At 35.3% G+C, this 24,484-nt stretch overlaps 5 protein-coding genes across 6 annotated transcripts in view; 1 reads left to right on the top strand and 4 right to left on the bottom strand.

Moving 5' to 3' along the window:
• The first annotated feature begins 369 nt into the window (after positions 1-369).
• Positions 370-6,115, top strand: LOC100185741 (thioredoxin domain-containing protein 5). The gene is made up of 9 exons (XM_002131951.5): positions 370-388; positions 693-884; positions 1,136-1,226; positions 1,382-1,440; positions 1,839-2,148; positions 2,650-2,751; positions 3,762-3,914; positions 4,452-4,670; positions 5,286-6,115. The coding sequence occupies exons 2-9, from the start codon at positions 730-732 to the stop codon at positions 5,427-5,429; spliced, it is 1,233 nt and encodes a 410-aa protein (XP_002131987.1). The 5' UTR covers positions 370-388; positions 693-729; the 3' UTR covers positions 5,430-6,115.
• Positions 6,116-6,375: 260 nt separating this feature from the next.
• LOC100182565 lies at positions 6,376-9,571 on the bottom strand. Its single transcript, XM_002131943.4, has 5 exons — positions 9,348-9,571; positions 8,966-9,155; positions 8,316-8,467; positions 7,215-7,405; positions 6,376-6,721 (listed from the first exon to the last, which is right to left on the bottom strand). Exons 1-5 carry the CDS (start codon positions 9,536-9,538, stop codon positions 6,567-6,569), a joined length of 879 nt encoding a protein of 292 aa, XP_002131979.1. The 5' UTR covers positions 9,539-9,571; the 3' UTR covers positions 6,376-6,566.
• Positions 9,572-10,063: 492 nt separating this feature from the next.
• On the bottom strand, positions 10,064-14,830 carry LOC100184933. Its single transcript, XM_002126329.3, has 11 exons — positions 14,642-14,830; positions 14,122-14,275; positions 13,699-13,833; positions 13,290-13,416; positions 12,688-12,841; positions 12,238-12,365; positions 11,846-11,934; positions 11,574-11,659; positions 11,180-11,284; positions 10,724-10,829; positions 10,064-10,455 (listed from the first exon to the last, which is right to left on the bottom strand). The coding sequence occupies exons 1-11, from the start codon at positions 14,786-14,788 to the stop codon at positions 10,364-10,366; spliced, it is 1,323 nt and encodes a 440-aa protein (XP_002126365.2). The 5' UTR covers positions 14,789-14,830; the 3' UTR covers positions 10,064-10,363.
• Positions 14,831-16,918: 2,088 nt separating this feature from the next.
• Positions 16,919-20,576, bottom strand: LOC108950084. The gene is made up of 4 exons (XM_018814863.2): positions 20,262-20,576; positions 19,618-19,756; positions 17,876-18,079; positions 16,919-17,476 (listed from the first exon to the last, which is right to left on the bottom strand). The coding sequence occupies exons 1-4, from the start codon at positions 20,526-20,528 to the stop codon at positions 17,208-17,210; spliced, it is 879 nt and encodes a 292-aa protein (XP_018670408.1). The 5' UTR covers positions 20,529-20,576; the 3' UTR covers positions 16,919-17,207.
• An 897-nt stretch (positions 20,577-21,473) lies between these two features.
• The window catches only part of LOC100177870 (ATP synthase F(0) complex subunit B1, mitochondrial), a 7,183-nt gene continuing 4,172 nt past the window's right edge, over positions 21,474-24,484 (bottom strand). Inside the window, exons 6-8 of one of the 2 annotated variants that reach the window (XM_009862529.2) lie at positions 22,820-22,906; positions 22,406-22,498; positions 21,474-21,671 (exon numbers count right to left, since the gene is read on the bottom strand). In XM_009862529.2, coding sequence (XP_009860831.1) covers positions 21,615-21,671; positions 22,406-22,498; positions 22,820-22,906 — 237 coding nt within the window. In that variant the 3' untranslated portion in view covers positions 21,474-21,614. The remainder of the gene's footprint in view (positions 21,672-22,405; positions 22,499-22,819; positions 22,907-24,484) is intronic. The other variant, XM_002131911.5, reaches the window with a different exon arrangement.

The following is a 24,484-nucleotide window of genomic DNA, read 5'->3' on the forward strand; positions in this document are numbered from 1 at the left end:
TAAATGTATACGCGCTATTACGTTATATAATACCAGTATAAACGAAACATAATTTGTCATAATACGAGTATAAACGAAAGTGTGCAACATGATCTACCAATGCAAAACTAATCATGCTAACGAGCACTTTAACATTATAGTTAGCGTAACCCGAATCAGATTGAAAGTTGCCTTTTTTCAAATGCAAAGCTGCCTTTTTCAATCACTTTTTAAAGTTTTCGCCACGTTTAAATTGAGTTATGTCCACTCTAGTCAACGATACGAAAGCGATAGCGTCCTTAATTTGTTGTGAGAGCAGTTAGTGCATGGTAAAGCTGAGAAATGGTGATACATCGGACTTGCTTTGTCAAGCAGATGTTACAGATGTAAAGGAAACTGAAAAGTAAAAGTACGACGTTTTACCATAGATGTTTATATTTTCTTGAAAAACTGGATTTCGTATACAACCAGGGTTTTTACATATTTGTTTTCGGGGCTAATTTAATGCAAATATATATTCTTAAACATGCGCGGTTTTTATTGCAGCGGTCATTCGCATAAATAGTACAGGGGTAAGGTCATTTTCTATTGAGTATATTTTAAATATTTATATACGTGTAAACGTGCGTGCATTTATTCTTAAAACTACCGCATTATGTCGAGTCCTGGTCAATACACGGGTAAAATAATACGGGATTTTCTTGTTTTACCAGAAATTCTCAATTCTTGATTAGCTAACAAACTGCAATCATGAGAATTTCATTAGTTTTGGTTCTCATTTCTGTTTTTGCGACGTCTAAATGCGACGAACCCGCACAACGAACTGATGAGACACTTTATTCAGAAGCCACATTTAAAGAATTGGTGGCGGATCAAAAACACTTCATCATGTTTTATGCTCCATGGTAAAAAAACCTTTATATTAGTCATAAATAATCTACCATAGTCCATAACACACATAAATGTAACAGACAAAAATCAAGTCCAACCAACTGTTGTATTAGAGATATATATTTCACCCAAATGGCATTGCCTCTGCAAAAAAAAGCATAAAAAAATACAAAAAACACATTTAGTATTGATATGTTTAGTTTTGTGTGTCTAATTTTGCATTATTAAATGTATATATTCAATATATATCATGACCATTCACCAGGTGTGGACACTGCCAGAGGTTGAAACCAGTGTGGGAAAACCTTGCTGAAGAAATCAATGGAAATTCTGAAATTGATATCTCCATTGCTAAGGTATATTTTGGTTATATTGGAGACATTTTTTGTCTTGTATTTCCAATATCCTACTATAGAGTTCAGATGACGTAAAGCCTTTTAAATGTGACTATCTCATTTCAGTGCAGTTGTTTTTGCTTATACATGCTTATATGATCACAATTTTCTTACAGGTTGATTGCACTGTAGAAACAAAGCTCTGCTCAGATGAAGGTGTAATGGGTTATCCAACGTTAGTATGCTTATCTTATTCATCAGTTACAATATTCTTGCCTTTTTCTGTTCGACCCTTTGCATTTCACCAACAATAATGACCCACAAAGTAACATACTTGGTAATTCGTAACAGGCACAAGGTGTATGAAACAGGACACTGTGTTTAACAACTGTCGTTTTCCGGCCAGTAAGTTACATTCTTTCATTAAAAAACTTAAGCTATATATTGTATATAGCAGAACACCTATGTTATTCTAATTACTGTCTGTCGTTCCCTCACCAGGCAAAAATAAAGAAGTTACATTCATTTATTTGCTGAAAAGTTTCACCCATTAGTCTTTATATTTTAAAACTTAAATTGATGGCCAACCACTGTTATACCCCTATTTATTTATTTCCTTTAAAACCTTTATAGGTTGAAGTTGTTTCATCCATCAAGAGACTCACTTCGTTACAAAGGTGGACGAGATTTTGAATCTCTCAAATCATTTGTAATCGCTGCAGTCAACCCCTTACCTGACCCCAACCAATTCTCTATTCCTAACGATGGACTTCATGAGCTGACGGAAGACAATTTTGAGAACCATGTTTCTACTGGCCACCATTTCATTAAGTTCTTTGCACCGTGGTGTGGCCATTGCAAGCGACTTGAACCTGCGTGGGCACAACTTGCTAAAGCTCACACTCCAAGTGAAGAAAACAAAGGCGATGTCAAAGTGGGAAGGGTAGGTTCTTTGTAATATATAGCATTACGTGGATGCTTTTTATCAAGAGCAAAAAGACCGTATTTATTTACATATTTTTAACATCAGTCTATTCTATATTGGTGTGTTTTTACTTTCTAAAGGGTAGTATGCCGTAGGACTTTTTTTAGCCTATTATATTAACTCAGTTTTAGCCTATTATTCAGATGCTAGTTACCGAAAGGTGTAGCCACCGCTTATTATCTTCCATCTAAATGTAAATATTTTATCAACTATAAAGGTGTTTTAACAACTGTTGTTTGTCTCTATATCCTGTCTTTTCGTTTAAAATATTTCTAAATCTTTGCCACCGTAATTGAACAGACCAATAAATTCTATTATTATTAAAATCAGTATTTATTTGCTTGGTGGTTGAATAAGTTGTACAAAAACTTAACATGTAATGTTTAGACTTTAGATATCCACATAATAACCTATATTATGTGGAATCGAAGCACATTTTCATTGGTTTGTTATACACAGGTTGATTGCACAGTTCAGAAGTCTGTATGTTCTAAACATGAAGTGCGTGGATATCCAACATTGCTGTGGTTTAACAATGGACAAGTAGTGAAGAAGTATCAGGTAAATTGTCTACACTTCTGCATTGAATAAAATATACCAATAAAGTTGTCCGGCGCCGTGGCATAGTGGTCAGCATGCCTGCCTGTAAACATAAAAAAAATCAAAAAGTCAAAATAAAAATCACATACATAGCAACTCGTGAACTGGCACGGGGTGTTAAACCCGTGTGATAAAGACTGTCGTTTTCGGCCATGCAATGATAAAGTAAGTTACATTAAAGCTGCATTATATAGTACTGTAGGGGAAGACGGAATACCTTTAGCACATAATATCTAAATATCCTGATTGTGTATTAAACAATTAAAACGATCTATGGAAGTTTTTCTTCTTTGAATGTTCTATGTTTACTATTAAATGAGACAAGAAAATAGAACGAAAAAGGTGTCCTATCTTTCCCCACCCCGACCCTACTATATAGAAAACCGCATATATTAGCATAGTAGTTGGTGTTACCACTTGAATAAAAACCTTTACAAAATCAATATAATATGGAAAATGTCTACAAAGTTCGCTACTTAACCAACCACTTACAATCTATTAGGGTCTGTTGATTAACAATAAAGTACCGGTATTCTCAAACTAATTGATCTCATGCCCCTTGAAGCATTGCTCAATTACTGTATTGTTGTAATTCATCTAAAAGAACATATTTATAATATTTTTATTTTCAAATATTAGTTTTACCAGCAAAACATTTTTAAATGAGTTATCTTATTCATATATACTATACACCTAACAATTTTTTTGGGATTGTTACTTTCATATCGCTTATAATTTGGACAACCGATTAGTGACCACTTGGTTGGAGCAATGTTCGCTAAGTGCCTTGCTCAAGGACACATACGCCGATCAGTATTAGTATCAAACCGGGAACACTTTAGTTACAATGCTGGCATGTAAGCCATAGCCACGATATCACCTTGTTACAAAAGTTGGGGTGACATCACATGTACAGCAGGGACCTCTAACATACTGCTTTACGTATGTATTAAAACACTTGTGTATTACAGAGTGGTCGTGACATCGATAGTTTCGAGAGGTTCATCACGGAAATGACGACTGGAGAAGCTCCTCCTCCTCCAGTTGAAGATAAGGCTCCTCCAAAACCCGCTCCTCCCAAGCCAGTACCGGTTTTCCAGGAGGAACCAAAAGAACAAGAACCGGTGTGTTGACAATTTACTTTTAATATTTTAAGCAGATTATTTTTATTAAAGTATGAACTTTGGGACTTGGTCACACTGGTGACGTAGTGTTCCCTGGCATGTTCCTTTTAGACCTGGTACAAAGCAGTTTGGCTGTTGGGTAAAGGGTAAATCTGGCCTAAATCCTAGATCCTCTAGGACCTTACCCAGATAGGTGCAGCGGGCTCGCCTATTTATTCCAATAAAATGTAAATTTGTTTTTAAATGTAAGCGTGTTTTAACAACTGTTCTTATTTGTCCTGTTATTCTGTTTAAAATATTTCTAAATATTCGCTACCGTATTCGAAGAGACAAACAAAGTTATTATTATGTTATAGAATAAACAGTATAGAAAACAGAACTAAAACAGTACAAAAAAATGAATTGCTTCCTTAAAAAGTTTCTAGCATGTTTTATAAAACCCTATACTTTGTTACACCTGCGGTTGCCTATGAATAACTTCATTAAGTAATTAATTATACCAGCAAACAAAAGACTTTATTTCCTGCCTTCCACCAGACCACACCTGTGCTTGTACTTACTGGCAAAGACTTTGACTTCAATATTGCGCTTGATGTAACATTCGTGATGTTCTATGCTCCTTGGTGCGGATACTGCAAGAGACTTGCTCCAACCTGGGAAGATCTGGCTGTCTCAGATTTTTCTGAAGTTGAGTCCCCGGTAAAAATTGCAAAAATCGACTGCACAGAATATAACCACATCTGCCAAGCGTTTGAGGTAATGACTTTTGTTTTAAAGTGTTGTGTTTAAAATTAGAAACCAAATTCACTTCTGGCTAAAAGTAACAGCATTAATCACAAAAACACAATTGGCCATTTTTAATTTTTCCTAACATAGTGTTAAAAACAGTATTTATTCGACAAGCTCAGTTTTTATCTTTAATTTAGATCTCTTTGTGATTTTCATATTAACATACATGATAATACATCTTGTCTAGCTAACCATTGTAGCATTAATCATAAAAACGCAGTTGGCCATTTGCAATTTCTCCCAGCGCACTGATAAAAAGTAGTATTTATTCTGCCATTTCTACAACTTTAGCTAAGTTTCTGTTGTTGTAATACCTTTATTGCATCTACATCTTTCTTGAATCTTATAATAGTCTTCATATTAACACTCATCTTTTCTAGCTAACATTAGTCACAAAAACAGTTGCAAAGTTTCCCAACGTCATTTGCCATTTTCCCAAAGCTTTGTTGAAAGGTAGCATTTATTATGCTACTTTAGCTTAGTTTCAACTGTTTTAACATAAGCTTTCGATCTTCTGCTGTAACGACCTAAATGCACATACATTATATATTGATTTTCATATTAACATATCTTTTCATTCAGGTTGGTGGTTATCCAACTCTCATTCTCTTCAAAGATGGAGACAAAGTAGCGAAATATAAAGGCAATCGTTCCATGGATGATTTGAAGTCTTTTATCATCAAAAACTCCAAGGAAGTCGCCCAAGAAGCAAAAGATGAGCTGTAACTTTGTGCTTGATAAAATAGACCAATTCTGTAAACATATATATTAGCAACTTAATTTTAACCTAGCTCTCGTTGAAGCATTTTCTATACGAGCTAAAACGTGAATCTTGTAGAACTGTAAGGGATACTTGAAGCTTTTTGCGCCAGTTAGCTTATAACCAGCTTTATATTATAACCATTTGCATACACAATGCAGTCAAGTTTCACTTATTTCAAATTAAACTGTTACACCTTTGAGTTCATATTGCCAAGTTCAAAATATATTCTGAACTTTTTGAATTTAAATTTAAATTTTCTCGTACACCTAACGCTTGTTAATCCAAGAAATGTCTTTTGTATTCGTTATAAACCTACATGTAGATTTTTATAACTTTGCAAAGTGCAATACAGTCCTGTGCAACAAAATAAGTTGTTCTGTAATATTGTTTGTAAATTCCACTCACCAATTTAAACATTCTTCCAATAGCTTTGTGTTATTTTGACTGAAGGTCTTCAAGCAATAAGACTGTGGTGCTAATTCTCTTTCTTAGTTAGATATTAATATAAAACAATGTGTAAAATACTGGACACTTTCGTTAAGCTTTCATTTCTAATTTGAAAATCAAGAAAAGAATTGTTGATTTAAAGTTTCGTTGAATTTTGATTTAAAATGTTGGAAGGATATAAATAAACATCATATTCACAATAATGCAGAAGTTTATAAATGTGCCAATAAAGGTCCTTGGGTATCACTTTATATATAGCAAAGCTGACTTTTAGCCAAACTTGAATGTTGAAACAATAGAAATAAACATAACAATGCAGACGTTATAAATGTGCTAATAAGGGTCCTTGGGTATCCCCTATACAGCATGGCTGAATTTTAGCCACAACACCATTCTAGAAGCTTCCTAAGTATTTCAAGTTAACAGCACCGGTATTCCAGTATTTGTGAGACACTTTAAACCCAGATTGCAATAAATTTAAATGCTTTGTTACACAAAAAGGTAAAAGTCTACTTTCGGAACCAAATAAATTTATATTTTTAGAACCAAATAAATGTCTTTACAAATGCTTGTCAAGGCATAACTGCCAGTCTCCATGGTTGTGAGAATATTTCACACAAGATTTGTTTAAATAGAATATCCCACCTGCTATTTCAAGTCTCTGGCTTTTCGGGTTTAATGGACTTACTCCCTAATTTCTGTTTGTTTAAAATCTTTTCTTCTAAAGCAAACTGATCTATTCCAAACATGCTATATGTTGGTACCATTGATTTGTTGACTTCGTCCTTTTTCTTAGTTCTCTCCCAACCTAATAAAACAGATTCAGATAACTGGTAGAGTTAAACTTGTGACCATAATAATAATATGGTAAGGTGGAGGAAGATGGGACACCCTTTTATTCTATTTTCTCCACCCATTTGGTAGTATACAAAGAACGTTAAAAGAATTATAAAACCGTATCCTCACGACTTCTATAGACTGGTGGTAATTGTTAAAAACACGATCAGAATATATTTGGTGCTAAAGGTGTCTCATCTTACCCCACAGGACTCTACCTTTTATTTTAAATACCTTAAACATTTATTAACAAACCTATACAAAAATAACTGTATGAAAATATAATATGTTATACCAGACAAGCTAACATATAAAATAAAACTGTTGATTGAAAATCCATTACTAAATTTTTTTCCTAAAAAAAATCAGTAAATTTTTATATAAAAAATAATACTGACTAAATTCTTGTTCCTAAATAAAACTCACAAAACTTCAGTAAATTCTACGTCTTAAAAGATACTCACTAAAATCTTCTTCAATTTCTTCTTCTTCCTGATCCTCATCTTCCAGAGGACCCATGTCCACCAAACCGGAGTCCAGAAGCTCCCGGACTTTAGCATCCATCATCACTTGATCCGATAGAAAGAAATGGAAGGTTGGAACTTGACTGATGATGTGGCTATGGATGAGATAGTGGCGGATTTCGCCAGCGAATCTGGGCAGGATATAATATTAAAAAAATTGGATTTAATTTTTTATTTTTTTTTTATTTGTCTCTTTGATTACAGTAGCAAAAATTTAGTAATATTTTAAATAAAAACAGGAACAGTGATAAAAATAACAGATGTTAAAACACGCTTACAGTAAAAACATATTTAAACAGGGAACTTCTTATTTGTGTTTAAATTGTGTGTGGGTAGTTTTTATGGCTGATTATTTTTGGATGGCTGATAATTTAAACAACCCATAAAGAATCACTGTTTTGTAGCAATTACTAGTATGTCATGCGTGTTGCCCAAGGAAACACATTCAAAATGATAGCAGCCTGGAGCCTCAAACCTTTGAGCACAAGGTAGGTGTACAGTAACTCTAACTTAGTCTCGGCCTCTCAGGTCACATGGAGTACCATGCTGCAGGACCTCACCCACATATAATGGAGCAGAATGATTTCATGAACATATAGTATTTATCAAGATTCCATTTAACACAACATAAACTCCCAACTAATGGCTTACTACAAGCAGATATGGCCACATAGTTTTTAAGTGTCCGGCGCCCTGGCAAAGTGGTTAGCCGTCTGCCTCTAACCCAAAGGTAATGGGTTGAAGGCTCATTGCTGCTTACATTTTGGATGTATGCAGTGGCGCAGCCAGGAAGGGTTAGAGTGTCGTGACCCCTCCCCTCTTTTAAACCAAAAAAATTAATTAAAAAAAATTTAAAAAAAAATTTTTTTTTAATTTTTTTTGAAAATTTTTTTTTTTTTTGATTAAAACCCCACCACCCCCATATTTTTTTCTTTTTTCTGGCTGCGCCACCTTGGTGAATGTATCCTTGAGCAAAACACTTTGCTCCAACCCAGTGGGTACTAACATTCAAGTGTGTAAAGATGCGTAAAAATGAATCACCTGTTAAGATTCTCTTGTATAAAGAAGTCTCTTTTACTTCCCTGTAACTCCCATTGTATTAAACAATGATTCTTTGATGTCATAGTACACGTTGTTAGTTGTACATGGAGTTGACTTAACTCATCTGAGACAATACCAGAATCTATAACTTCCTGTGACAATGAATAAATGAATGTAACTTACTTTATCATCGCGTGGTTGGAAAACGACAGTCGTTATAACACGGGTGTTCATACACCTCGTGCCAGCTTACGAGTTACCATGTATGTTACTTTGTGAGTGATGTTTTTTTTCACTTTTTTATATATGCAAATAATTATAAAAGCATTTTATATAGCAAGTCTACTGTTTTAATTTTATTCAATAGTAGTTTAATCAAAGGGCAGTCGATTTTTGTGAAAGTTATGTAACAACTGTTATATACAGCTCTTCATACATCTCATGCCAGCTTATGAGTTACCACCTATGCAACTTTGGGTGATTATTTTTTAAGGGCTATTTTAAATATTTTTTGTAGTGAATGGCAACAATTTAAGAACCCATACAGTACCACTATGTTGTAGTTATTAAACAGATCACACTATATAGTATATATATATTTTTAGAGGAAAAATGTAAAATATTCAAACTTTTCTGCTTAAATCAATTACCTGAACTTCTTTTAATACAATATTTGCTCTAGTTTGATCTCTTAACAAAACGCTTTTATTCAATTTGTTTTGATATTTTCTGTTCAGAGAAACGTTTTGAGAAGTGTTACTTTTAACTGGCAACACGTCACAAAACTTTTTTCTCATTTTAGGTCGATTTTTAAGCATCTTCTTCATTTTCTCTTCAATTCTGTTAAAACATTAAAAAATAGTTTTTTAAACCGTCAATTTTACAACAACCAAAATTTATAAAGATTACATCTAATAGGTTTCATTAGTGAAACACTGTTTGGTATAAGTAAAAACAAAGCATTTTACAGTATAGTTTGCAGTTTTGTTAATTGTACTGAATGTAATATAATACAAACACTTAGCCATATACCTTTTTGATTCTTTTTCATGAAACCCTATACTTCTTAAAATAGAACACTGAAGCAATTGTGGAAAGCAAAGGTTATGTCTTGCTACCATACACCCAGTATAGTTAAAAACATTACGAGCATTTGACCAGGATTGTGAGCCAGTTATTGGCAATATACGGTTATACAAACAAAGTTTTTTAAGCTGGTGCATACTGGAGCTATGACACTGTAAAAAAAGGCACAGGTATGATGCTGGTGAAGAATCCTCCCTCTACTTGATTTACTAAACCCTAGGCCCTAACCCTTAACTTAATACGTATTTTGGTGCTAGTGAAGAATCTCCCTCCCCCCAGCTTATTTGCTAACCACTAACCCCTAGAACTTATATTTTTTGATTGTTTAATAAATTGGCATGCGTGCATAACTAAAATTTTGTAAATAATATCGCTTGTGCACCTGCCATACTGTGCAGACTAGCTCTTCCAGTCTTCGACAAGCAAGAAACGAAGAAAGCATGTTATTAAAATAACCTGGTAATTTCCCATACATGCGAATAAAAACGTCGATGTATGATTAACATCGGGGAGTTTATTATTCAAGTAACGTGAGAAGCCCTATGATATTTATAATGTAATTTACATTACAAATTTTACTTTTACATGTAAAACAGAACCGAATATATTTTGGAAATTTGATTTAAACATATCGAAAGATCAAAAAACAAAACAGCCTGAGATAGTTTTGATTTGTTGTTTATTAATATCGAAGTTCGATTCTTAGTATAAATATATTAACATTAACTAAGACAGTTTACGATATGATCCAGATTAAAATCAAAGTAATGGATTCTAAAAGCTTAAGAATTAGGCTATTTAGAATAGATCATTTGCACATATGAAGAAAGTAGTAATAACTGCAGCATTTCACATCCTGTCTGGTCTATTTTAAGCCAATGTCATGTATTACGTACAATGTTCCAAATAAGTTTAATTTCTGTTTAAGTTTTTGTTTAGTCGAATTTACAAGCACTGTTTAATTAATTGAAAGCCAAAGCAACCAAACTTGGATTTTCAGATACAGACACCGAAATGCCACTCACGTCAAGACAGTTTCGGGTGTAAACGAAACCTGGAGAGAAATAAAATATTTAAAGTACTTGGAAAACACGCACAGCTGGTAAAATATGTAGACGCTATAGCGTGTATAGTTTACTTTCTAACATAAAATGCCATATGTATAAAAGAATGAATGTAACTTATTATAGCCCCCCGTGGCGAAGCATTTATTATTAAACGGCGGTCGTTATAACACAGGTTTTCTGTTTTATTTACCTCGTGCCAGCTTACGAGTAACCGCTGGTGTAACTTTTTCGGTCCTGATAGTTTAGTGGTCTTACCTGCGCTGTTACTGAACCACTGGTTTCCAAGTTGGACAAAATACAAGATGTTTGGTGTGCTGGGATCAGGCTGCAAGCTAACAGGTGTGGTCAATCCCCATTTGGACTGTGAAATAAAGTAAACGTTAATTTATTTAGGTCAAGTTTGGATATCAATGTGTTCCGTATTTACTTCCCTTCTCTTGTTTTAACTAGCTTGTCTATATTGTATTCAAAGGGATAATTAAACATTTATAGTACTTTGGGGGAAGATGGGACATTTTTAGCACGTAATATACAAATGCACGGATCGTGGTTTAAACAATTAACAACAGACATTTAAATTAGATAGAAAAGATGCCCCATCTTCGCTCACCGTACTATATGTTATGTTAAATATTGGCATGTCCTTGAATAAAGCGAACGTTGTGATATTATTAATTGAAGATAAAATTTCCGACGACACAAATTACTCACAGTGACAGTAATACCCTCTGGGCAAGCAGAACCGCTGTCGACGACGATAACAAAAGTTCCACTTGCAGGTTTTGCAATCAAAGTACCTCCCATATCACCGGCATCCTATATTGAAAATTCAAATAATCAAAATGTTAACTTTAGATCACAGAACGGAATAGTGATGAATATATAGTGGGATGGGGGAATACGGGACACCTTTGGAACATATCATCTAAATATCCGGATTGTGCTTTAAACAATTAACAACGGTCTATATGGGAGTCAAGAGGATACGGTTTTATAATTTTTTGAATGTTCTTTGTTCACTACCAAATGGGACGAGAAAATAAAATAAAATGTGTGTACCATCTTACCCCACCCTACTATATAAATATATCTACTAACTACTTACCGGGTTGGCGGGGTTGATGTATGTAACTCCCATGTTAATTTGAACCATACCGCCGACTCCCCAAGACGACGTAGTTATATCAAGTGCTGGAATGACAAAAAGGATTTCAAATCGGAATAAAAATAAACAAATCTGCGTATGTTACATTGAGGGAAAAATAGCAGGTTAAATTTGCGGTCATATAAACGCAATTGAGGCATTTGTTTGTCTTTGGTTAATAGTCGTAGACCTAAGTTAAATAAGTGCTACTTTTTTAAATAAGTTCTACTTACGTGTATCTTGTGGTGTGTCTGCTACAACAGCAACTGGTGGGGGGTTGAAATTAACGGTGATGTTTCCTACCTGCAGGTCGCACTCATCGCTAGATAACATATGCAAGTTAAGACTTTTGAAAGTTTATTGAATACAATGAAAATGTCTTGGCCTACCCAGACGTTTAAACATATTTGTACAAAAGCCATTCTCTCCCTCATTTAGTAGCTGTTATGATTTCAAAATACAGTGCGATTTTAAACTATAATTGGTTTTATAAGTGAGCTTTTACATTTATGTGTAATATCATTCGACAAGGCAGGAGAAATGCCAGAGTTGGCCCATTGCCTCACTTGTAAATGGGCTACCACAATAAGCAACTATTCGAGCTGCAAGACAATTTTTTTCTTACGTAAGGTTTCCTCTGTTAAAGTTAAAGTTGATCTCAGGTCGTTCTCTCATCCACAACTCGTCTTGCACGATGCGGTACATACCGGTTGAAGTGTCGGAGTTATCCATATCAAGGTTAGCGTTCCATACCTAAACATACAAACCAAATAATAAATGATTGAATAAAACTTATGGTTATCCTTGTGTGGCGGGACAACGACACTCGTCATAATACCGGTGTTTTGTTTCATACACCTTGTGTCCGCTTACAAATTACTACGAATGAAACTTTTGGGGTGATTACTGTTTTACGAAGGCTATGGAAGACAAGCGAATAATTTTATCTCCTTTTTAGTATTGGTTATGGCGGCTATACCTTTTTAGTTTAATAGCCCACGGCTATTTTTAGTTTAATAGCCCACGACAATTTTTTTGCATGTCTGTATTCAAGTTTTTAGGTTTTTTTACTTACCACTATTTCAGCAACCGGGCAGGTCAGTTGTACCACCACATGGAATTCTCCAGGAGGAATAATGAAGTCTCTGTAGATTGTGGCTTCTCCTCCAAAGGTAGTTGCGCCAACCCACCATGCAGTGACTTTCAAGCCTTTTCCGGCTGTTCTTGCACTGCGTAAATTCGTTTGTTTAATTGAAATTCGGTTAGGCTTAAAGATAAGCAACCTATGATACTAAAGTGGTCATATTTTACCCAGCGGCACAAGTAAATGTTACTTATTTGTCCTCGCGTAGTGGGACAATATGGCAAATAACACGGGTGTCCTGTTTCACAAAACTCGCACCCTCTTACCAGTTACCAGGTATGTAACTTTGTAGATAACATTTTTTCAGGGCTTTTATATTTTTTTGTAAGTGTTTTGCTCGCATCAAAAAAACACACGCCCGCACAACGATATTATTAAACTATAACCCGTAACTTGTAAACACGCTTAAACACTGTGTTTACGGCGCTAGACTAAAAACATTGCGCAAAATGACGCCCGTGTGTGACAGTTTACCCACTCCGCAGGCAGGTGACAAGTTATAATGATACGAATGTTCTGTATTAAAAATCTACCTGAATTCTTCTTGGTCTCCCATCTGCCCTCCGTCGGTGATCGCACGGACAGTGAGGCCATAGAAAGTGTATTTCTCAAGTCCGTTGATGTATGCCTTGTTGTCGACCACGCTGATTGATGCAGAATCTTTAAAAGTAAGAAAGTTAAAATCAAGTTAACTTTTTTATCCCCTTGTGGCGGGGCAACGAAATTCGCTATAATACGGTGTATGCTTCATAGACCTCACTTACGAGAAAACTCGTATGTAATTTTATTGATCTGTGTTTTTTTCCAAAACACACACCCTCATGGTGGCAGCGTCGAGCCTTGAACGCATAATCTCTGAGTTACAGACATGCGCATCAAACCGTGGTTCTACAGCGACTACCAATCATATGTAATCGATGTTTTCAAAATGGTTTGACTTACCAACTGGTCCCCCATCGGTTGTAGTTATTTCTACCAAATGGTCAATGGTTCCATTAACTTGGTCCCAAGATATAACCAACATGTTTTCCGTTGTCTCCTCGTATACATTTTGCAAGTTTGTAGGCTTTGCTGCCACTGTAAGAAATGATTGTTATAAGAACTACTAGCTTCAGTGGTTATACTGTTATTTAAGGCTTATATCCATTTAGTATAGTTTACAAACTAAGTTTTGGACATATTTTACAAATGGGTAGTAAATTTACTAGTTTGTTAAAGGAAGATCTAACTATGAAAAATGTCCAAAGAAATCTCATAGTAACAGTACAATAGGAAAGGCTTCGAAACCATACGAAATAAATTCTTTCATTTAAAAAAAATGCAGAGTGAATTACACTGTTTGGGAATGAAAGGATTATTACGTACAAGTCTCAAAGTCAATGAATGCAGGAACGCCATAGGAATCGTTCACACCAACAGCTACAACACTAGCAGTGTAAGTTGTCATTGGTTCAAGACCACCGAACGCTGCTCTGGTTTCCGAAGTGTCGACAGTCATATCGTTCGAAACTATAGTTGCCTGGAAAAAATATTAGCATGAGTATTTTTCTATTTTTCAGTGGCAAAAGTAGATCTAGATGTTTTAATACGTTATTAGAACGAATATTCCGCTATATAGTTAAAAAAAAATACAACAAATAATTTTGTTTCGTTTTATAGGCTACACTTTCGTACGCAAAGGCGAGCAAACGTTTCTGCAGCAACAAACTTAACTGTTTATTTAACAATTTTTGTGAGGTATATTTGACTATAGTTTTTAATTATGCAGCGTGATTTTAACGACTATCATTTTGCTGCTAAAATTTCCTTCTCTTCGCTTTATAATTAAATTAATATTCGTTACTGCATTTGAAAACAAATAAAATATGGTTATCAATCTACTAACCACGTATTTTTCAGCTCCTTCAACAGGGGACCATGTTATACCAACGGCATTCGATCTTGCTACAGCTGCAAGGTCGGTTGGGGGTGGCAGTTGTTGTGCGGACACAGAAACCAAAATGGTGATCAGTGGGAAAAGTAATTTATTCATATTTGTAGTAAATTTAAAGTCCTGGAAAAGCAACACATGATATAAAAGATACACGCATGCAGTAGCCTCGTTTAACAGCGGTAAGAATAGACCTAACTTTTCTAACTTCATAAAAATATTCACGCACAAAGTTACATACGTCGTAACTCGTAAGTCGGCACGTGTTGTATGAAACAGAACACCCGTTGTATAACATCTGCCATTGCCCGCCATGCGAGAATAAATAAGTTACATTTATTCATTCATTCGATAGCGTTAGTTAAGGTAACTGTCGGCGAATGACAACTTGGGTTACAAATTCCCTTTATATAGAACGTAAGACACGTTTCAAGAAGACACACGTAATCCCCGGCGAGACATGATAAGTATATACCACAATCCGTATACAAGTACACGAGCGCATAAGAGCACCTACACCTGGGGCAAGCTATTTGTGTATATCCAAAACAGCAGCGGTAACGTGATTCACCTTTTGAAAGCGAGCTCGAAGCTGATGCAACATCAGCTGAGCAATCATATGCAACCACGTACTACATGGAGCTTAATCTTTCAGGTTTAACAAGTTTTCTGGCGCTTTTTTCGAGACTTAACCGCCGAAAACGTTGCCAAGAAGACACGTATTTTATCAACTTATAAATTTTGTTTAGACAATGCATTATTTTTAATGTCGAAAGTTAAAAACGAAAATTCCTTTGTCATTTCTGAAGATATAACATTCATTTAAACAGTATTCTAGCAACTGACTGCTATCAGTTCGTTCTGTCCAGTCTTCTGTGTAAACTTTATCGGTAGCTCACTATTTATATGCGGGTTTCTGTTCAATTCCAAAACCGGTTTTTGACAACGACGGAGCCTTATTCGTCCTTGAGCTTGTTCGTAATATTTATTACTCCGAATTCCGAAAACGTTGTCGCTGACCTAAACCGCGTTACCTTGTCACGGAGCTACGTGGCCGACAGCACACCTCGTTATTACTTGACGGTAAGGCGTGGGCAGACTGACCGCCAATTTAAGCCTATTACATTCAGGTTAAAACTGATGTAATAAGTGTAGTCGTTCGAGTCCATACCGGGCCTCAGGGTAGCTTTGGTTCGTCATGGAATTTGGATAGTTCAATAAACACGTATTAAGTCTTTTTATGGCAGATTATATGCGGGACATTTGTTCCCTCGGGCAACTAATGTCGTTTAAACTGACCGGTGACTTGTTTACAGGGCGCACGGAAATTATACACAAAATAAGAATCAAGTCGCAAGGTAATATAAGCTTAGGGTCATGTTAATGGTCCTGTTTAATACGTCAATACTTGTAATAACCGTCTATTAAATTAAATGGGGCGAGCGCCAACGTAGCCCTTGTGTAAAGTTAAACTAGGTTCAAAGATACTAATAAGGGAATTAATTTTAGAAACGGTACGTGGAATACTTAGAAGTAAAATGACAGGACGTTTTTATATTGGTATAGGCTGTGGTAAGGGTCTTACTAAAAGAAATATTAGGGCAGTGATTTAAAGACTCAATTCAAAGAAAACGAAATCGGTATATCTTTTCGATGATTTACCTTTAAAATAAACGTTTCTTGCGTGGGTTTTAAGATAAGATCTTTTTCTAAACTTTTAAATATGACATTATAACGCATTTTGTGCGTCATACTGCATGACTCACAACACTTTTGAAATATCTGCAGATCTCTAACGCACCTTAGTGGTTGTTTGACGTTTTCAACTACATTCATCATTTATCGCGCAGCCATGCATTTAAGGCGTTTACAATTCAGTCGATTTTATCGCAAACTTAGTTTGAAACTGTTAACGCACATTTTTTTCAAGCGCGCAAAAGCGGATAAAACAACAGCTGCATTCATCTCATGCATATTAGTTGTTTAGATCAAAATTTCGAAGCTGCATTTTTGTTCTAGGTTTTCTATAATAAGGCCGTGAAACTTTAGTGAAGAATCTTGTTTCTTAAAATTACCGTTTGTTTTAGTTGGTTTTGCGGAGATTTTGTGCGCATAACAGCTATCAAGATAACAACTCGGCATTACCACAGGAGGGATCTATCTATCGAATCTCAGCGGGCGTGGAAACCAACCAAAATAACTGTCGGGTAAGAGGACACAGACCCGGCATTATTAAAGGTGATGCATTTATTTAAAAAGTAGTGACACATGCGAGACACAAATACATAAAGAAAAAAGTGAGCTTTTATTTACTTTTTGACAGAAAAGATTAATGATTATAAAGATGTGTCATAACTCGGTCTGGAAAATTATAATTTGAACATGTGTATCTATACATCATAATACCATTGTATAGACTGTTAGTTTGTATTAATCATGGCTAATTCGTTACATAGGCCTCTGTTTTTTCTATCAGTTTTAAACGTCTATATTCCTCATGGGCCATGCGTAAAAGTGTTTCTCAACTGTTCGGATTTTTGCTGTAAACCGGTTTCGGAAGAAAGGGTTTTTCGCAAGTGACAACTAAGAATCTATTCCGACGTTTTGGGCTCCCGCTTACAGGACTGGCATTCTTGGATGAATGTTGGAGCTTAAACGTTAGCTCGTCTTCCAACCATTGCTCGGTACATATAAGAGGTTCGTCTATGCAGCATGGGTTGTCATAGCAGTGGATACGAAACCTTTGCGCTCGAAGCCAGAGTGGCATTTTCCAATGGTGGTCAGGCGGTCCTGGTTTAACATATTTACACCAAGCTATATAATACAGCTTATATTGCCAATATCTGCTAATTTATAGTAGGCTGGGGGGACATTTAGCACATAATATCCAAATATCCCAATCGTGTTTTAAACAATTTAAATCGGCCTATGGGAGTCGGAGGGATACGGTTTTGTATTTCCTTGAATGTTTTTTGTTTACTACCAAATGGGACAAAAAAATGGAATAAAAAGACGTTCTATCTTTACCCACTCTACTATATACGTAATGCTCAGAAATGTATAGCATGCAATAAATACATCGACGTAGTTAAGCTGCATTTAGTTTTATAACCGAAAAGAATTTCTAAAGATTTATACACCAAATCAAAAACCACACACGATGATTTAATAACTCCAACTCGTTCCTACCTATAACGGTGTCCAAATCATTAACGACGTCAAAATAGGCGATTCTAGCATCGCCCTGTTTCCATTTAAACGCACAATTCTTTGACTCTGTGGTCACAAGATTTACCCAGAAGCCAAATACACGGTCGTGTTTAAACTCAAAGTTCGATATCTTAGATATGACGTGTTTATCACATGGGTGCCACATTTGTTTGTTGTCCTTCACTGAAATGTAAGGATAAGACGATGTTATTACTTCGGAAAGGCAAGTTATATTATATAGTAGTAGGGTGGGGAAGATGGGATAACTTTTCACTCTATTTGTCCGTCCCATTTGGTAGTAAACAAAGAATATTTAAAGAATTATAAACCATATTCTCACGATTTCCATGGACCGTTGTTAATTATTTACAACATGATATGATGTTTAGATATTATGTGATAAAAGTGTCCCATCTTCCCCACCCTACTGTATTTAACAAAAATGTAATGTATTTTCCTAAATATAATAACGAAGATTTTTTAAAACAGCAAAGATAAGGGAATTAGCAGTAAAAAGACAGTCGTTGAAACAGCCTACGGGCAATAAAAGTACCAAATGAAAACATGGCTGCTAAACCTAAAACGGTATAAATTAAGTTTAGCCTATAGGGTTACGAAACGTAAATCATATTTCGTAGAAGTAAACTTGTGACTAAGATTTCTGTTTGCTCATTTAGTCACGCATCAGGTTCTCCTGACCTGTGAACATTATTATGTGTGAATATATAGTCGGGTGAGGATGGACGGGACTTTAGCACATATTATTCAAATATCCTGATCGTGTTTCAATAATTAACAACGGTGTATGGCAGTCATGAAAGTGCAGTTTTATATTTCATTGAATGTTCTTTGTGTACTACCAAGCAAATGTAACGGGAAAATAAAATAAAAATGTGTCTCGTTTTCCCCCACTCTAATATATATTAAAACATTACATTGTGAATTTCATTTATATGTTAATATTTCGTTGGTCGACATTGGGATACATCGACTTAACGAACTTTACGTACACACCTACTGCTCGTACATAACCGACATATACACGTTATATACTGACACTACAGGCACTCCTTATGCGTGATATATAGTATATATATTCCATACCCACAGAACGGTATACATTTGATTTGACTAGACTATATAACTGTAGCATAAACATGTCGACCACTTTATCTAAACCAAATCTGGGCATGGCTGGTGTAACATAACCCTATAAATGTCAGAAGCTTAGTTTGAATTATCACGTTTTTAATCTGACCAGGTCCTTGTTGATTGTTTAAACTACGCGGTCAGGATATTTGAATATTATATGTTAAAGGTTTCCAATCTATATGCCACTGTCTATATTTTTCAGAATTTAATTCGTTAGACTATAGATTTTGTCGGTTACTTGTATAGTGGGGTGGGGAAAGATGGGACACCTTTAGCACAAAATATATAAATACTCTGGTCGTGTTTTAAACAATTAACAACGGGCTGTGAAAGTCGCGAAGACAAGGTTTTATAATTCCTTGAATGTTCTTTGTTTACTACCAAAATGTACGAGAAAATCGAATGAAAAGGTGTCCCATCTTCCCCCACCCTACTATATTTTATAACCTTTTCTATTCTAATTTTGATTCTATTAAAATACGACCGATGATATATGCAATTTTACAAAATAATATATCATATAATAATTCGTTGGACTAGATTTTTGTCGGTTGCGTGTTTTAACTTACTCCACCAAACGTTGGATTTGAACATCTCACATGCCATGTCTGTGGGAGACTCAGGTGTTGGGAGTGGTAACTGCTCCGGTACAACTGCCGCAACTGATTCTGTAACAGCTGACCAATCTTGTCTTATGATTGCGGCGGGCTAAATAAAAATATTGGGTGAATAGGATGTTTAATAAATTCGAAATTATAACGTATAGTAGGCCAGGTAAAGATTGCTGAAGTACTGTGGGGTAAGATGGGACACCTAAAGCACAGAATATTTAAATATTCGTATCGTGTTTAAAGTAATTATCAACGGCCTATGGAAGTTCTGGGTTTTATTTTTTTAAATATTCTTTGTTTACTGCCATAAGGACAAAAAAAATAAATGAAAAGGTGTCCCATATTACCCCAACTTACTATTCGTCTTTTTTCTAATTATTGTTACATTCGACAGTAAATAAAGTGTATGTACAGAATCGTATAACCATAGTATACTGAAGTGTACTATGGTATAACCGTAGCCCCGTGACTCTAAATTAACGTTGTCAATTATAAAACACGATTACAAAATATGGAATGTTATGCACTAACGGTAGTCATTATACACCATACCACTATATGCGGCGAATGGTGTGTGTCCAATTTAGTCAAATTTCACTTACTTTTCGAATCAGTTGCTTTGCCTGTGCTTTCATATCAGACAACTTGCTCTGTGCACTGGCCATTGCCTTGCTGAAGGTAGGGCTGTTTTTAAGGAAATCTTTTGATGGGGAGTACCAGCTTCCACGCCTACTGTGTCTTGGGGATGAATCCTTGGAATGCCTGCGTTTTTGTGGAGACGGCGTTCTGCTTCCATCTTCTGGCTTAAGAAAATCCTTATTTTCACTTGAGGATGTTTGAAGAGTCTGAGGTTTTGCAGCGACCGACATTTTTTATACGCAAAGATAGAACTCTAACTCTACTAAATAGTATCCTATGCAAAATAACTTGAGTGAATGAATACGCTGAATTCAAACTCTAATCTCTTTATATGCTAGTCTAGCAGCCTATGCAAATAATATAAATGTATTGTCAGTTTATTGCGATCTTCTTTTTTTCAACTAAAAGGTGCATACTTCGCTGAAACGCTGGTAAAATTCTACCGAATATATACAAGCCCGTAACCCAAGCTTTCTGACCACCAGTTAAAAGTACCGTGAATTAAAGAAAGACAGAAACAATTTCCCTTTGAAGACAACGCAATGACGTCAAAACTTTGCAACTATACGCAGAAATATTCCACCTGCGGTGTGACGTAAGGACAGGTTGTATACCTCGCAAGCGGTGCTTCTGCGAAAACCAACTTAGTATAGAAGCGTACACTTCCTTTCATCACAACAGTAAAGCGCACGGTTTAGAGTAGAATGTGGTTAATACAACAGACATGTAATTAATCGCAACCTCTTTACTGTATCTTAAAGACATTAACTGGTCAAGTCCTGACCTCTTTTAACGCCTTGAAACGGAACTAACATCCGTCTTGTAACGATGCCATTTCCTCACTACGCTAGGAAAAAATTCGATAAATTTATTCTGATTACCGTTACCCTTCTACAGTATTATTTTTATACAAATCGCGACCCATTTACAGTATCGTAAGGGCACGCAATACATCATACGTGACCCTTTACAGCCTTAAGAGTCACGAATTATTTTAAGACATGCCATTTATGGTGTGCCCTTTAGTACCTTTTCAAAAAACAAGACTTCTGTACTGTACCTAACACACGAACTAATCGTATTCGTGAACCTTTAGTGCTTTAAAAATAAATCTACTGCACGCATCGTATGCCACCTAATCTGGACGTTGTTATTCCAAATAAAAGAGATCCAAGTTACAACTGAAATTATTTTTAAATATCCATACGGAAATATCGGGAAAAGTCGTAAAATTTGTTGAAAATTTGACACAAAGTGAACTTATAGCCAGTGTAGCACGGAACAAACTAAAGAATGAACGACTGAACAATAACTTCTTATTTTCCTGGCATCGCGTTAAGTTGAGCAATGCAAGCCGCTAGTGTTGCCTTTTGCTGGAAAGGAATAAAATATAGTTTAAATAGAATTAGAAGGGCTTGAAATAAAATCAGTTGTACATATGCAGCTGTCCAACCAAATTTGTAATGTGCTTAACAACCTGTTATAGAGAATAAAGGAGTAGAATACTGAACAATGTCAATTATTGAAATGGTTAAATATTGCCACTGTAATTTAAAACACACTGGTAGCCTATACCATACAAAAAAAATTAAAAGTTATAAAAAAAATCCATAATTTATCTCTTTCAGTATTATTTTTAGACCACTAAAAATACTTTTAGAAAGTACTTAATATAGAGTAATAAGTGAGCTTTTAGGGCTGGGGGAATGGACCATTCTGGTGTAAATCCTAAGCTGTAGGCCCTTTATAGAATAGAACAGTGCTCTTCAACCAGTGTGCACGGTGCACCCTAGGGTGCATCAAAATATGCCAGGGGTGCACCAGTGCAAAAGTGTATACAAGGGTGCATCACAAGCTTCAACAATTTTCACCAATATTATTCAGTTTTCAACATTTTTAACAAATTTAGCCACTTTCCTTAACAGTTTTTTTTATATGAATTCTATATTTGCATCACGGGAAATTGCGAAACGTCATTATTTTTACGTTAAAGCAATCAGGGGTGCATGAGTTCGTCGCGACAACTTTAGGGGTTCACCAACCCAAAAAAGGTTAAAGAGCACTGGAATAGAATATCCTGCATTTATAAAATAGTAGAAATACTAACAGAAGCGGGTGTGATCGTGTTCATCACTTTTTCTTCAATCCACTTCACCATGTGACCATGGGCAAGTTGGGAGTCTACCTTCTGTACTTCAACCTAATGGGAAAAACAAAATACAAAATATGTAGGTTGTTGAACGTAAAAGAAATCCTAAGATCGCAAGACAAAAACTTTTTCTTCCACATCGGTTGAAATAAAGGTTGAAGAATGGTCATATACAGATATAGACGAATGTAACTTATTTTATCCTCGCTAGGCCAGAAAACAACAGCGGTTATAGCACTGGTGTTCTGTTTCATACACCTCGTGCTAGATTACGAGTTACCATGTACATAATGAAATCTTGTAATAGATGGTCTTAAATTCAGTCATAAAAGCACAATAGTATTTAGGTATAGTTTAATTACAAATACACACCTGGTAATCCAACTTTCGCTTAACAGCTTCAACAACTGCAGCTTGTCGATTTAAATACTCCGTCTCAAGCATCATAGCAAGGTTGTTCTGTTGAAAAAACACACTATTTTAAAACCTTACAGCTACACTACTTGTGAAAATTTATAGTAATTCTTAATTCTATCCAACAGTTGTCCCTGTCTAGTACATTAATAGGCGACAAACTTTGTAAAACACAAGGGAGGCAAGGTTAGTTAAATCATGCGCTATGTGAAACAAATTTACTTTCAATTCTTCCTGATTATTGCATTGCAATGCAGAAAATTCCACGATATGCCTAAAAGTTTGGGCGTCTATGAGTCCATACATGTAAAATTTCAATCATAAATCCAATTTCTGATTATTGCGGTGCAGAATATTTCCGGGTAAACCTGAGGGCTTGGCGCCTAGGAGTCCATACATGTAAAATTTCCAATTATAAATTCAATCCTAAATCTAAAAATAGGTAACAAACGAATATAACGAACAACAGTCTTCATTTAACGACTTCGTTAACAGGCTAAAAGTAAATACCTTTAAAGCATCGTTGATCATTTCTGCAGAACCAGATCTCCACTGTTCAAGTTTAATTTCATCAACAGTTTGTTTTAAATCTTCCATCTGATCGCTCTTAACTTGGTCCAATGCTTTCAATTCATCCTGTATTATTAGATAAGTTAAGTTTTTGAAACTTTTTAATTGACGGCTTTGCAGCGATCCGTAGTAAATTTGAATATTGATAGCTCTAAAATCTGTATACTATAGATTAAAAACAGCTTGTGTTTTTAATTTTGGTCCTTTCTATTACAGATTTTAAGAGATCTCAGCTAAAAATGTTGCAGCAAGAAATTTCATCGTTTTTTTAAATGGTGTCACAAAAATATTCGTATTCAATTAGGTTAAGTTAATACAATTACCACTAGAGGTGGCTGTACACAGTATCCGGCATGCGAAGTCGTATGCAAACCTGTGTCCAATTCCGCATGTGACAGCGAAATCCGGACAAAACAGACAAAACGGACGAATTCCCGATACTGTGTACAGCCACTTTATAAAATATGTAACTGACAAAAATTAATCATATATCACAAATGGTATAATAAAATACAGGTATATATATATTTTATTTTGCCTAAATGGATTCGTCCAGTCTTTTATATAAAAATAGAACAGATTCTACACCTATTTCATAGCACAAGATCCAACTGTATTTTATTGCATAAGAATCGTCCTACTCTTAAGTATGAGTACCAGGTCAGGGTCAGATTCACAGAATATTAGTTAACTTACAGTCCTCATGTTATCAAACAGGTTTCTAATATCTTTGCCTGCCATCTTATTAAGACCAGCTACAGTTAATAGCAGTGTAGCTGCATACCAAGTATCAGGTGTGTAGATGAAATATTCCTTTGACACCAGCATGGCGGAAAATCCAGCCATTAAGGTGTACAGACCTGAAAAAATTACAAAGCTAGGTTGGTGACACATTTTTGTATGGCTGGCACATTTAATGAGGTAGTTTAATAATAATTTAAATAAGTTATAACTTTATTCGTCTCTTTGGTAGTTAATTATGGTAGCAAAGATTTAGAAGCATTTTAAACGAAAAAAGGATATAGTGACAAAACAACAGTTGTTAAACATTCT

This window comes from Ciona intestinalis, chromosome 14, assembly GCF_000224145.3.
Source record: "Ciona intestinalis chromosome 14, KH, whole genome shotgun sequence".
Classification (NCBI taxonomy): Eukaryota; Metazoa; Chordata; class Ascidiacea; order Phlebobranchia; family Cionidae; genus Ciona; species Ciona intestinalis.

Bases quoted from the DNA above. Each gene is read 5' to 3' on its own strand.
- LOC100184933 (XM_002126329.3), bottom strand. From the start codon at position 14,788: ATGAATAAATTACTTTTCCCACTGATCACCATTTTGGTTTCTGTGTCC. The intron at 13,834-14,121 runs GTACGTAATAAT...CATTTCTTACAG, and splicing joins ATTCATTGACTTTGAGACTT to TGGCAGCAAAGCCTACAAAC. The intron at 11,660-11,845 runs GTAAGTAGAACT...TTGTCATTCCAG, and splicing joins AGACACACCACAAGATACAC to CACTTGATATAACTACGTCG.
- LOC108950084 (XM_018814863.2), bottom strand. From the start codon at position 20,528: ATGTCGGTCGCTGCAAAACCTCAGACTCTTCAAACATCCTCAAGTGAA. The intron at 19,757-20,261 runs GTAAGTGAAATT...ATTTTTATTTAG, and splicing joins CAAAGCAACTGATTCGAAAA to CCCGCCGCAATCATAAGACA. The intron at 18,080-19,617 runs GTAAGTTAAAAC...CTTACATTTCAG, and splicing joins CAAATCCAACGTTTGGTGGA to TGAAGGACAACAAACAAATG.
- LOC100185741 (XM_002131951.5), top strand. From the start codon at position 730: ATGAGAATTTCATTAGTTTTGGTTCTCATTTCTGTTTTTGCGACGTCT. The intron at 1,441-1,838 runs GTTAGTATGCTT...AAACCTTTATAG, and splicing joins GGTGTAATGGGTTATCCAAC to GTTGAAGTTGTTTCATCCAT. The intron at 4,671-5,285 runs GTAATGACTTTT...CTTTTCATTCAG, and splicing joins ACATCTGCCAAGCGTTTGAG to GTTGGTGGTTATCCAACTCT.
- LOC100182565 (XM_002131943.4), bottom strand. From the start codon at position 9,538: ATGCACCAGCTTAAAAAACTTTGTTTGTATAACCGTATATTGCCAATA. The intron at 9,156-9,347 runs GTATATGGCTAA...ATGTTTTAACAG, and splicing joins CATGAAAAAGAATCAAAAAG to AATTGAAGAGAAAATGAAGA. The intron at 6,722-7,214 runs GTGAGTATCTTT...CTGTTTTATTAG, and splicing joins AGAAATTGAAGAAGATTTTA to GTTGGGAGAGAACTAAGAAA.